Source organism: Zea mays, chromosome 2 (assembly GCF_902167145.1).
Source record: "Zea mays cultivar B73 chromosome 2, Zm-B73-REFERENCE-NAM-5.0, whole genome shotgun sequence".
NCBI classification, from domain to species: Eukaryota; Viridiplantae; Streptophyta; class Magnoliopsida; order Poales; family Poaceae; genus Zea; species Zea mays.
This window is the reverse complement of record NC_050097.1, coordinates 52377740-52390179: the sequence shown is the minus strand read 5'-3', so window position 1 is coordinate 52390179 and position 12440 is coordinate 52377740. Positions and strand designations below refer to the sequence as shown.

Sequence of the window (12440 nt, the reverse complement as noted above, 5' to 3'; positions counted from 1 at the left end):
CCCCTCCACCTCCTCCTCCTGGCAACGACAACAAGCATGATGATGGCGATCGTCGCCGTCCTGAGGCTCCACCCCCTCGACGCCGGCGAGAAGACCTTCAGAGGGGACCCATCCACCAACGTCTGGGCCCTCTTGCTCCTGTGAATGACTGTGGTAGGGGCTCTGCTAATCACAGCACAAGCGTTGCACCCGAGGCGCCAAGATCTGCTGAGACAGTGGCGGTTCAGGTCCCAAGGGCAACAAGATCCGAAGAGGCAGCGACGGTCCAGGTTCCTGCTTTGGACGATGAAGTCTTTTCAGCGCCCCTTCCTGTTCTTGAGTTGTTGGCTCTCTCGGGGGATGTGTTCCGGCCGGCGGCTGTTGGGGTAAAGAGCCATGGAGGTGAAGCCGAAGCAAAAAACTGTTTCCGTCCCGAGGTTGCCTCGGGCCTCACGTCTGGGGCACGCGTACAGCCGCCCAACAGTAATGAGGCACTCCTGGCAGTTGATGTGGTTGGGCCGCTGGAATGGGCCAGGCAAACCTCGCCCCAGCTGTCTGGGCCGCTGATGGTTCCTGGGCCGGTTTCGCCCCACTCACTCCTGCGTAATAATCTGCTGGGCAGTTCTGTTTTGGATGGGCCGCTAGAATCTGGTGCGTTGGTTTCGCCCCAGCATACCTTTGCTGGGTCGCTGGAACTGAGCGTCCAAATTTCGCCCCCTCCAGAGCCTGCTTGGGCCCTCAGTTTAGTTGCAGCCCAGAATAAAAATTTAACTGGCCAGGGCAGTACGTCCCTAAAAGTTTATACTAGGAGGACAGCTGATAACAGGAGGCAAAAGTATGATTCTCAGGATTCCCCACTCATTCAAGCCCTTCAGCCAAATCAAGCCTCTTCTCCTCAAGAACAGAATGGTATTGGAAATGCAGTCCAAGTTTTTGTTGACAAAGTAACCAGGAAGGTGGATGGTCTGCTCCCTCCACCACTCCCCCACAGAAGACGATCCAAGCAACTTCCATCTGACTTCATCCCACGCAGAAGCAGTCGCCTGGCAAAGCGAGATAATAAAACAAATGCTACACGCAGACAGATTCAAGCTGACCTGATAAGAAGCCTGCATGTGCCTTGCGATGGAGAGTTGTTAAGTCCTAAAGCCCTTGAAGCTTATGGCAACTTGTTCAAAAACTCACTCTCTGAAGCTCATATCAAAGCACTGTCAGCCCTCTTTGGATGGACAGTCCCAGATGTTTTTGAACCTGTTAATGTGTTGTGTATCGCCGGGCAAGGCCCAGTAGACCTTGAGTAAGGTTGCTGTTCTAAGCAGCACCTAGTGGTTTTATTTGGTTTTTCAGATGGATCCTTCAAAGGTTTTGTTTTGGAATGTAAGGGGTCTGAACAATAAGGCAAGAAGAGACTCAGTGCGTGTTGTGATTGATACTACTAAGCCTGATATTGTCTGTTTGCAAGAAACAAAGAAAGCATCCATTTCTCGGCATATGATTCTCTCTCTGTTAGGCTCTGATTTTGAAGAGTTTGTTGTTCTTCCGGCGGCTGGTACGCGGGGGGGAATTATTTTGGCTTGGAGGATTTCGGTCTGCAAGATGCTCCAAACTAGAATAGACAATTTTTCAGTCTCTGTTCAGTTCCAGCAGCAGGATGGTGTGGCATGGTGGTTTACGGGTGTTTATGGTCCCCAACTCGATGAGCATAAAATTCAATTTCTTAATGAGTTGCGCCTGATTCGATCACAGTGCCTCGGTTCGTGGATGATTGGTGGGGACTTCAACCTAATATATAGAGCTGAGGACAAGAGCAATGACAATCTTGATAGAGCTATGATGGGAAGGTTTAGGCGGCTGCTTAATGACTTGCTTCTAAAGGAACTGCCCCTTTCAGGTAGGAAGTTCACCTGGTCCAATGAACGGGCCTCACCTACTTTGGTTCGCCTGGATCGGATTTTCTGTACAGCAGACTGGGAGGACATGTTTCCAAATTGTCTCTTGCAGAGCTCTGCATCCCAGATTTCTGATCATTGTCCATTACTATTGGGGCTACATGATCTCGTCCAAGGAAAAAGAAGATTTCATTTTGAAAGTTTCTGGATCAGATTAGAGGGGTTCATGGAAGAGGTGGAAAACTCTTGGTCACAACCTCTTGAAGTCTGCTGCCCCTTGCAGCGGTTCCATGTCAAGCTAAAAAGGCTTGCAAGGCACCTTCAAGCCTGGAGCCAGAAAAAAGTGGGAAACATTAAGCAGCAGATTCTGTTGGCAAATGAGATCCTTCACAGGCTGGAAATCGCTCGTGACGTAAGGAATTTGTCTCCCTCTGAGGAATGGCTACGTCGCTCCCTTAAGCACCACTCTTTGGCTTTAGCCTCCTTGGAAAGAACTGTTGCCCGAGTAAGAAGTGGACTGCACTGGCTGAAAGAAGGAGATGCCAACACTGCCTATTTTCATCACCACGCCAGACACAGGAAAAAGAAAAACTTCATTGGAAAACTGATGGTCGATAACAGAGTAATTTCTGAGCAGCAGGAAAAGAAAGAGGTAATCTGGGATTTCTATAACATGTTACTTGGGACAGCAGCCCCCAGGGAGTCAACTTTAAATCTGGAAGAATTTCATCGTCCTGCCCTGGACCTTTCTGCTCTTGATCAAAATTTCTCTATGGAGGAGGTCTGGGCAGCAATTAAAACTCTCCCTGCTGACAAAGCTCCAGGGCCGGATGGATACACCGGAAAATTTTATAAAATATCTTGGCCAATCATCAAAGAGGATGTTATGGAGGCGTTAAATAGGGTGCTACAAGGTGATGTATCCAAACTTCATCTCCTTAACTCAGCTTATGTGACTCTTCTGCCCAAGAAAGCTGAAGCGTTGGAAGTCAAAGATTTCAGGCCCATCAGTTTAATTCACAGCTTTGCAAAAATTGTTACAAAGATTCTGGCTAACAGATTGGCCTCCAGACTTCCTGAGATAGTGTCAGCAAATCAAAGCGCTTTTATAAAAGGAAGATGCATCCATGACAATTTCATTTTGGTCCAGCAGACGGCCAAGGCTGTTCAGAAGCAGCGGGTTCCTAGAATTCTTCTGAAATTGGATATTGGTAAAGCCTTTGATTCGGTTTCGTGGCCTTTCCTTCTTGAGGTGTTAACGCACCTTGGTTTTGGTTCTGTATGGTGTAATATCATTTCCAAGATGCTCCTTTCTTCCTCAACTAGGGTGCTGGTTAATGGAGAGCCAGGGGAAATCATTCACCACCATAGGGGGCTAAGGCAGGGGGATCCTCTATCCCCAATGTTATTTATTATTGTTATGGATGTGCTGAATTCTCTTGTTTTAAGAGCCCAAGAATTGAGTCTTTTACAACCAGTGTTAAGAAGAGGAAATGGGCAACGTATCTCTCTATATGCTGACGATGTGGTGATGTTCTTGCAGCCAAGTAGAGAAGAACTCAGTGTGGTCAAAGAAATTCTGAGAATCTTTGGAGATGCTTCAGGACTTGTTACAAATGTGAGCAAATGCAGCATGACGCCCATTCATTGTGAGGAACAAGACATGGTGGCTGCGCAGGAGTTTTTTCCTTGTACTGAGGTGGCTTTTCCATTCAAATACCTGGGTTTACCCCTTTCAGTCAAGAAACTCCCCAAAAATACTTTTCTAGAACTCATTGACAAGATAGCTGATAAACTAACCGGATGGAAATCTGCCCTCATTCACACAGCAGGCCGGCTGACCTTGGTTAAATCAGTGCTCACAGCCATTCCTATCCATCACCTTATAGTGCTTCAATGCCCTAAATGGGTGATCAAGGCTATTGACAAAATTCGGAGGGGTTTCTTGTGGAAAGGCAGAAAAGATATCAGAGGTGGTCACTGCTCTGTTGGTTGGGCAAGAGTTTGCAGACCACTTAGCATGGGTGGCCTGGGTATCCATAACCTTGAAGTTCTTGGATGGGCTTTAAATCTAAGATGGCTTTGGCTCAAAAAAACTCAACCAGAAAGGCCCTGGGCAGATTTCTTGTTCAAGGTTCATTCCAATGTCAAAGCTCTTTTCTCTGCCTCAGTCCACACTACTGTAGGTGATGGCTCTCGAACCTTGTTCTGGACTGATCGATGGATTCATGGGCAATCAATATCTACCCTTGCCCCCACTTTGGTCAGCCATATTACAGTGAGAATCAAGAAAAGCAGATCTGTGCAAGAAGCCTTGGTAAACAATAGATGGGTTACTGACATATCTGGCAGCCTGTCAGCCCAGATTATCATCGACTTCTTAGTAATTTGGGACCTAGTGCAAGGTTTTCAGTTACATCCGGGGATTCCTGATGTGCATAGATGGTCCCCGTCTGCATCTGGAGATTATTCCACTAAATCGGCATATGATTGTTTTATGGCTGGTTCAGTCTCTTTTGAGCCGGCTACCAGAATTTGGAAAAGTTGGGCCCCCCCAAGGTGTAAATTCTTCATTTGGTTGGCTTCTCTAAATCGTTGCTGGACAGCGGATAGATTAAGCAGACGAGGTCTTGTGCATCCTGTAAGGTGCCCCCTTTGTGACCAGCAGGAGGAAACAGTTCAGCATATCTTAGTGGCTTGTGTGTTTGCCAGAGACACTTGGTGGCAGACTTTGCATAAGGTAGGGCTGCATCACCTGACTCCAGGATTGGCAACAACGACCTTCCAAGACTGGTGGAGAGAAGCTGAGTGCCAGGTGCCAAAAAACCAGAAAAGAGGATTTAATTCCTTAGTGATTCTGGTGGCTTGGTGGCTATGGAAGCATAGAAATGAATGTGTGTTTGATGGTGCATCTCCCAACATCAGCATCATCATGCAGCATATTCATGAGGATGTTGTTCGGTGGGGCTTGGCAGGGGCAAGAGATCTTAGGAGATTGTGGCCTTAGGTGCTGGTGGGACGGGGGTTGTTTGTATACCCCCCCCCCCTTTTTTTACTTCTTCTTTTTTCTGTCTTGATCTATTTTTTTGGCAGCTTGTACTGGGTCTATTTTAGACCTATATCTCCTTTTTCTTAATATATAAGATGTGCAGTTCTCCTGCGCGTTCGATAAAAAAAAAGGTTGGCCGGCGTTAATGCCAGGTGCTAGGCCTTTCCATATACAGCAGATTCGCTACCCCCCCCCCTGACTATGATGTCGTAGGGACATGAAGAACACGGACATTACCAATGGCAACATGCTCGCGAACAAAGTGAAGGTCAATCTCCACATGTTTGGTACGCTGATGCTAGACAGGGTTAGATGACATATAAATTGTGTTGATGTTGTCGCAGTATACAAGTGTTGTCTTGCGCAGTGGTGTATGTAGCTCGATCAACAGCTAACAGATCCAGGTAGCTTCAGCAACTACATTGGTGATTGATGATACTCAGTTTTAGCGCTTGAACAGGACACAGTATTCTGACACATGGACACCAGGATACAAGATTGTCACCAAGGAACATAGCATATCCAGATGTGGAATTGTGGGTATCTGGGCAACCGGCCCAATCAGCATCAGAGTAGACCACCAGCTCAAAATGAGAAGAGGGGCGCACAAGAAGGCCCAAATGCAATGTACCTCGAATATAACGCAGGCTGTGCTTGAGAGTGGCAAGATGAGGTTCCCTTGGATCATGCATGTGAAGGCATATTTGTTGAACTACATACGAAATATCTGGACGGGTAACACTGTGCACTTTGTGTTCTAACTTTGACAATGAAGTTTTTTTTTTTTTGATAGGGAAAACGGCAAGGGAGACCCTTGCTATGGTATATATTTATATATGTAGTCACAGAAAAAAAAAGTAACACTGTGCACTTGCAAAACAGAGGCTGAAGGTTGAGCTCCATCAATTTCTGATTGCAAATTAACCAATTAGTGGGGGCTGCAGGGCTGCATGTAATTGTTGTGCCTTGGAAGAAATATGGAATAGCTATGTGAGTACCAAATCCACAACCAGAACCTTGCCCAGCACAGACAAGGGTAATGGCTGTGGTAGCTAATGCATCTTGTTGTCACCTCTGATTTCTGGGTTAGAGACTTGTAAAATTCAAATGAAACCATTTTTTATTTTTAACAATTATACAGCCACCAAGTCCCACTGGTAATTGCAGGTACCAACCCTCTTTGTTAACGAAATCCCAACAGTAAAAAATGGTATAAATGGCACGTCCATAACATGACCTCATGAGTATAAAAATATATATCCATACTTAACTTATTACAACAAGCTTGTTCAACAAATCAGGTATAATTGCTTTCAAGGGAAGAATATCAGTTTTGGCAAATAAGTGAAACTTTAGAGAAATGCTAGTTTGAAAGGAAGTCAATCTTAGACATAAAACAGGCAACGGCAACAAATGAAACAACAACGAGCAAAAACATTGGGACAGCACAACTGCATATGCCATAATCATGTACCCCCCCCCCCCCCTCCTTATGATTCAACAATAATTCGAAGAAGAAAAAAAAGGATTCCAAGGAGACATACAAGCCTGAAATAGATTTAGATTGTCTATATAACGTACTCATCTACAACAGGCAATAATATGGTCTAATAATATGATGCAAAACATGCCTTCCAGTAGGAATAGTCATTTTGTAATGTCAATTGGCATTCAAGAAGGAAACCATTGTGGCGGAGCATGACAAATAGTGGGGAAGAACTCAAAGAAATTGGTCACAGGTACCTGAGTTGTTTTCCCACATCCAGTTTCTCCACTAACAACAACTACATCGTTCTCTTTCAGCAACTGTAGGAAGTGTTGCCTCTGTCTAGCTATTGGTAGAGAAGCTCTTGCTTCCAGCATTTTCTAAATTCAAGGTCAAAACAAAAAACCATTAGTAACAATACAGAAGAAGCAGTGCTTGATTCTGAACAAACAAATATTCTTATTAGTTTGCAAATCCATTGCTTACCAAGTAATTTGGTAGCTTCCTTTTATCTTCCAACTGCTTTTTCAAAATTGCACTCTCTGCACGCTCTGCTGATTTCAATCCTATTGTGGAAGAAAAACAAATCACACTTTGATTATTAGCAGATAGAAGAAACAGAACTACAAAAAAATGACAGGAAGCTGTATTCATTTGACCATTTCAATTAGAAGAGAGATTATGAGGCACTGTATGAATATGATAGTATTATGAATAGCACTTGTATTCGATATTGTTGTTGAAATGAGACCCTAACCCTAATTGGGGGCAGAAGATATATTAATATGCCCAAGTATATGGACCAAGGCCCATTACATAGATGGAATACACAGAAATACACAACACACTGACACCCCCACGGTCGCAGCTCTACACTGTACAGATGTTGAGACTAGACCAAAACTCCAAGAACATTGTGGAAGGGAGCCCCTTGGTGAAGATGTCGTCGAACTGTGAAGTGATCTAACCTATAGGGGGCGGGACCTCATGATAAGGGGGCAGCTTTCATGACCTTTCTCGATCGAGCTCAACTAAGCTTATTTCTCTACTATATTAAAGCACCAATTTTCCTGGTTCCACGGTTTCCACTATCGTCATGCTCCTCCACATTTAGGGCTAGTTTGGGATACTAAAATTTTGCACAAATGGGGATTCGAACCATGGTTGTTGGCTCTAAACCCCTATTCACACCCAACTAGCCAACAGAAAAACTCAGTCGGTAGGGGAAAGACCGCCCCCACGGTATTATATTAAGAAGAAGCTCAAACGGAGCCCCGACTGAGAAAGGTCACGAAAGTTGGCCTCGAGTGCAGCATGAGGGTTCGCCCCCTATAGGTCGGATCTTTGCTCGTGCTTTGAGGCCTCCTAGCCCCTACACGAGGATCCACCCCCATAGGTCAGTCCATCTCATGTGCATACAACCAGGGGAACCAGCGAGTGACATCTTTTAACCTCAGCATGAAATTCGCCCTCACTCGGATTCGAACTCATGAACTAAGGAGTGTTACTTAGACCACCTAACCAACTCAGCTAGAGGCCCTTTCTTCACCCACCTAGCCAACAGAAACACACATGTCTATGTTTTATATTCTATACTTAAGTTTAAATGGAAATTGTAGCAATGTACGGGGCATTTTGCTAGTTTAATATAATACAGTGGGAGCGGTCTTTCCCCACCGGCTGAGTACATATACACCAGTACATGAGGATAAATATGCACTAAACCCTTATACAATGGGAAAATACAGATAACATAAATATGCATCTATATACATCTAACAGATAGGAAATCAAAGCTTATACAAAATAGAAGACATGAATTTCGATAGACAAATTCAGGATTCCATGTGATTCATCCTGGAAAATGGGAAGGAAACATGTTCCATATGATAGCAAACTTATTGATGTCCACTGCCCACAAAGTGCAAGGAAATGAAGAAAGTAAATATAATTGTTCAGTATGCTACAAACTGTCATGAATGATAACCTAGCATATCTTGGAAGGGGAAAACGATAATCATCTGCAAGCAAGATTGCTTGTGACATTATTCTAAAATAGGTATAAATGGTCTAGAAGCTTACCCATACAACTCGTCATGGTAGTCTGTCTCTTCTCATTCACAGATTTGCTGCCTTCAGTATTCCCAGAATCCATAGATATGACATCAGTATCAGAATTTTCTATTTCAGATGAAGGAATTGTATCTGCATCTATATTCAATAACATATCTACAAAGCCAGATCTTCGCCTATCCTCCGTAACCAGCACCCTTGATGTAGATGACAATTCACCTGTTTTATGAAAACGTGCAATTTGGAGCTCAAAACCCCATTTATAATGCTCAAGTCATCACAGAAGAAAACCATAACCAATAGTTCCAACCTTCTTGCCATCTTAAAATAAGTGATGAGTATGGCTCAGTAAGCAGTTGACGTAGTGGAAGGTCAGCAAAAAATTGATATAGAGCAAAAGCTGCAACTCGACTTTGTGCTTCCTGTTAATAATTTAGTTTAATATTGGTACTTTGGATAAGAAGAGAAGATAATATTCTAGTGTGATTTGTTATGAACTGATATCTCAGTGTATCATGTACGTATAATAATGAAAACTATTATCATGGGGAGAAGTGCCATATCAGAATAATAATTAGCTTACCTAGAGTATTTGTAAGAACTAAGAAGTGTTAGTGTACAAAGTAACAGAAAAAGGTTGTAACCTGAACAGATCCATATTCTTCATGTAGTTTAGGTAACTGGATTATCGTCAAGCCTCCAGCCTTCCGACTCTTACCACGGCCAGTAGCTCCCCGCAACACATTAACAGAATATACAAATTTGCCATCTCTCTCAGATATTTTATTATACTTTGGTGCTTCCCAACCAAGTTTTTGACAAAACTTTTGTAGAACAGCTTTCGGCATTTTACCAGAATCTCCCTGTGGTTGAGCAAAAGAAAAGAACGGTTAGAAAATAGTACATAGCAGAAGCACAAATCAAACATGAAACATGTCCCATCAATATGAAGAAAGAGTAAAAAGGCACTTGGACCTTCTTCCATATATCATCTATGTTTCCAATAAGATGGCCATAACCATCATGTGATAATTTCTCTATTTGTTGCTGTTTCAAGATTTCTGGAGCCACTGCTTCCCAAGCAGATGAGTCTTCAAAGAACATGTTATCAAGCTCTATCACCTCTTCGTCTACCTCCTTTGCACAAGTTTTATCAATATCCTTAGGAATTTCCTTTTTCAAATCAGATCCTTCATCAATATTGCCTAGACTCTCAGATCTTTCCTCACTTGCCTCTAAATCATTCTGAACACCCTCAACATTTGCAGTTTCAGAATTTGAAGATACAGAATTGGTAGGATAGCTTATCTGTTCCTTCAAGTTTCCATGCTTGGAATTCTTTTTTGCAGCTGTTAAGTGCGGGAGGGAATCATAAGATAGTTCGCGGTAAACTATCTCAACTATGTAAACTTCCAAAAAGTTGTCAGGGCCACAGGGCCATGTAACTAAAAACTAGTAGACAACATATGTCATAGTTACAATATGAATGCCAATAAAACAATAAGCAAAGTTACCCTTGCTCTTCCGCCTACTTGGCTTTGCTTCGACAACTTCAAAACTTTGTAAGCAGTGATCCTCCCATGTAGAGGAATCATTGGAATTTGCATCCTCTTCCTAACATCAGTGATATCCAAAAGAAAAAATGTACCAAGAAATATGATATTAAAAGAAATGAAAAGGAATAACAGTTAACAGAAAGACTTGATAGAGGTTGTGAAATTGTATGCATAGGATATTCGGATGTTGGGTACATGCAACCTCAGATACATTGGTGAAAGGTGTCATGTTTTCATAAATTTCCCATTCATGTGTAAAAAAAAGATTATTTAGATTGACCACAAGAAAATAACATTAGTAGATGTGTCATCTCAAGGACTTACATTCTATTACTTAATGTTTACTGGCATGGAGTTATTACAAGTAATAGTCAAAGCTACATATTAGAGTTATCGCTCGCTGGTGTCCCTGGCTTGGAACTTGGAAAAACTCATATGTTATCTTTATAAGCAGGGTATTACCTCGTTCTACAAAAAAACTACACATTGGAGACCATGTCAAAATCTAAAACTGCAGTGAGGATAGTTAACGTTTTGAAACAAAAAGATAAACCATAAGCAATAAAAATAAGAAGAGACTTGAATTGTTGTGAAACATAGTTCCCAGTGAACAATAGTTACCAATTTGTGTAACCATTTTGTGTTCTTTTTTTCAAATAGAACAAAACATTGTGCTACTTAGATTAGACAACAAAATCAGTTATTTGTCTTCTAAAACTGTAAGTTGCACAGGTTCATGATGTAGAAGCTCTTAGTATCCACTGGAAGTTCAGAACAACCTGAGAGAAGTATGAAACAGAACGATACAATTGGAGACTAAGCAAGCGGACAAAAAAAACATAAGACTAACAAAATCCAACAGTTTTTCAAAGAGTACTAAGAGATGACTCAATTCATGTGAAAAATACTTGTTCACTCATCTATACCTCCTCTTGTTGTTCCATGTATTGACGAATCCATGCAGCTTGTGACAATCGCCCATCATCCAGTGACACATTCTCATCTCTCCGCCCACCAATTCTAACTTCCAACCCCTCGGTGCTCACCTTCACCTCCTCAGGTTCACGACTCTGTGGCACCCAATTGTCCTTGGCTGTGGACAGTACTTTAACAGAACCTTCAGCTCCTACAACACATAGAAACGATGTAATCATTACATGAATCTAGCATGAAAGAGAAACACCTAATTAATCAACCAATCAGAGCCTCATGAGTGGAAAAGAAAAGACAAAGTCAACACTTCATATTTATACGATATTGGAAAAGAAGAGACAAACTAGCGAGTACATGGACCATCAAGAGTATTGGCCCAAATAACATATGAAGATGAAGCCTAAGGTATAATCATATAGACTACATAATGGAGCCGAACATAAATATAGAAGACAAACAGAGGAAGGAAGCAAATTTTCCTCCTCCCCATTGAGATCCTCTTCCTCTGATTATTCCTGCGATTGCCCACGTGGTCTAGTTGATGCCACCGATGGCGGTGGCCATGGGTGTGGCAGCAACTTCACAGAAAAGTATATCGCAGAATGCAGGCAAATGATCAATGATGCAAATATGTTCTATGCACACATGTATGAGAAAAGTCACACATCGCCAATTCATGTCAAAGGGTACCCTAGTAGACTGATGAGAACACAAGCACATGCACAGAGATGTGTGTACACATGTAGAACCATTCATCGCCTAAACCTTAAAACCTTGAAATTTCATACCTGTGAGAGACGACATGGTGCTGTCGCCAGCGCTGGAGAACTTGAGGGGGAGCTCATCGCCAGGCAGATTAAAACATAGCCAGTCCAACGCCGATTCAAACGTCGCCGAATCCTACCACAGAAAAAACAAGACACACGAATGGAAAATGATCAGCTCACAGCCAATACGAACATACGGTCACATCATCGCCGTGAGGTTCTAAGAACGCTAGTGGATGCGCACGGGTATCGCGGAGAGCGCCTGCTCGATTTGCGCGGAAGAGAAGCCCTCGAGAGCGAGCTTGTCGTACACGCCACGCAGCCGCCGCGCCTTCTGCTCCCTCGACTCGCCGCGGACTTCCGAGACGTTGGCAGGTGACGGGGATGGTGCGGAGGAGTTAAGGAGGAGGCGGCGGAGGCGGCGCTCGTTCTCCGACGAGATCTGGAGGCGCGGCGCGGCGGTGGCTGCGGATGAGGAGGACGAGGACTTGGGCTTCTGCCTCTGCTTCGAGTCCGGCTGCTTCTTCTTCGGCGCCATTTGGCCACAGTCGTGCCCGTGCGAAGTGTGCGCGATCGTCTCCGGCGACGGCGGGCTTTCGGAATTCCGCGACGGCGGAACTGCTGGGTTTTGGTTGTTCGGTTCGCGGCTAAAAGAGTAAGACTATGGGTCTGTTTGGTTCACTACCTCAGTTACCACACTTTGCCTAA

The 12440-nt window shown here is 43.5% G+C and overlaps 1 protein-coding gene across 4 annotated transcripts in view; it reads right to left on the bottom strand.

Moving 5' to 3' along the window:
- LOC103646444 (DExH-box ATP-dependent RNA helicase DExH7, chloroplastic) overlaps positions 1 to 12424 on the bottom strand; it is a 60914-nt gene extending 48490 nt beyond the window's left edge. For 2 of the 4 annotated variants that reach the window (XM_008671178.4, XM_035965270.1), the window contains exons 1-10: positions 11977 to 12389; positions 11754 to 11865; positions 10959 to 11158; positions 9991 to 10090; positions 9452 to 9825; positions 9121 to 9339; positions 8787 to 8898; positions 8486 to 8695; positions 6890 to 6969; positions 6661 to 6783 (exon numbers count right to left, since the gene is read on the bottom strand). In XM_008671178.4, the coding sequence (XP_008669400.1) occupies positions 6661 to 6783; positions 6890 to 6969; positions 8486 to 8695; positions 8787 to 8898; positions 9121 to 9339; positions 9452 to 9825; positions 9991 to 10090; positions 10959 to 11158; positions 11754 to 11865; positions 11977 to 12270 (1824 nt within the window). In that variant the 5' untranslated portion in view covers positions 12271 to 12389. Of the gene's footprint in view, positions 1 to 6660; positions 6784 to 6889; positions 6970 to 8485; positions 8696 to 8786; positions 8899 to 9120; positions 9340 to 9451; positions 9826 to 9990; positions 10091 to 10958; positions 11159 to 11753; positions 11866 to 11976 lie in introns of all 4 variants that reach the window. The other 2 variants (XM_008671177.3, XM_008671176.2) reach the window with 2 other exon arrangements.
- Between the last annotated feature and the right edge of the window lie 16 nt (positions 12425 to 12440).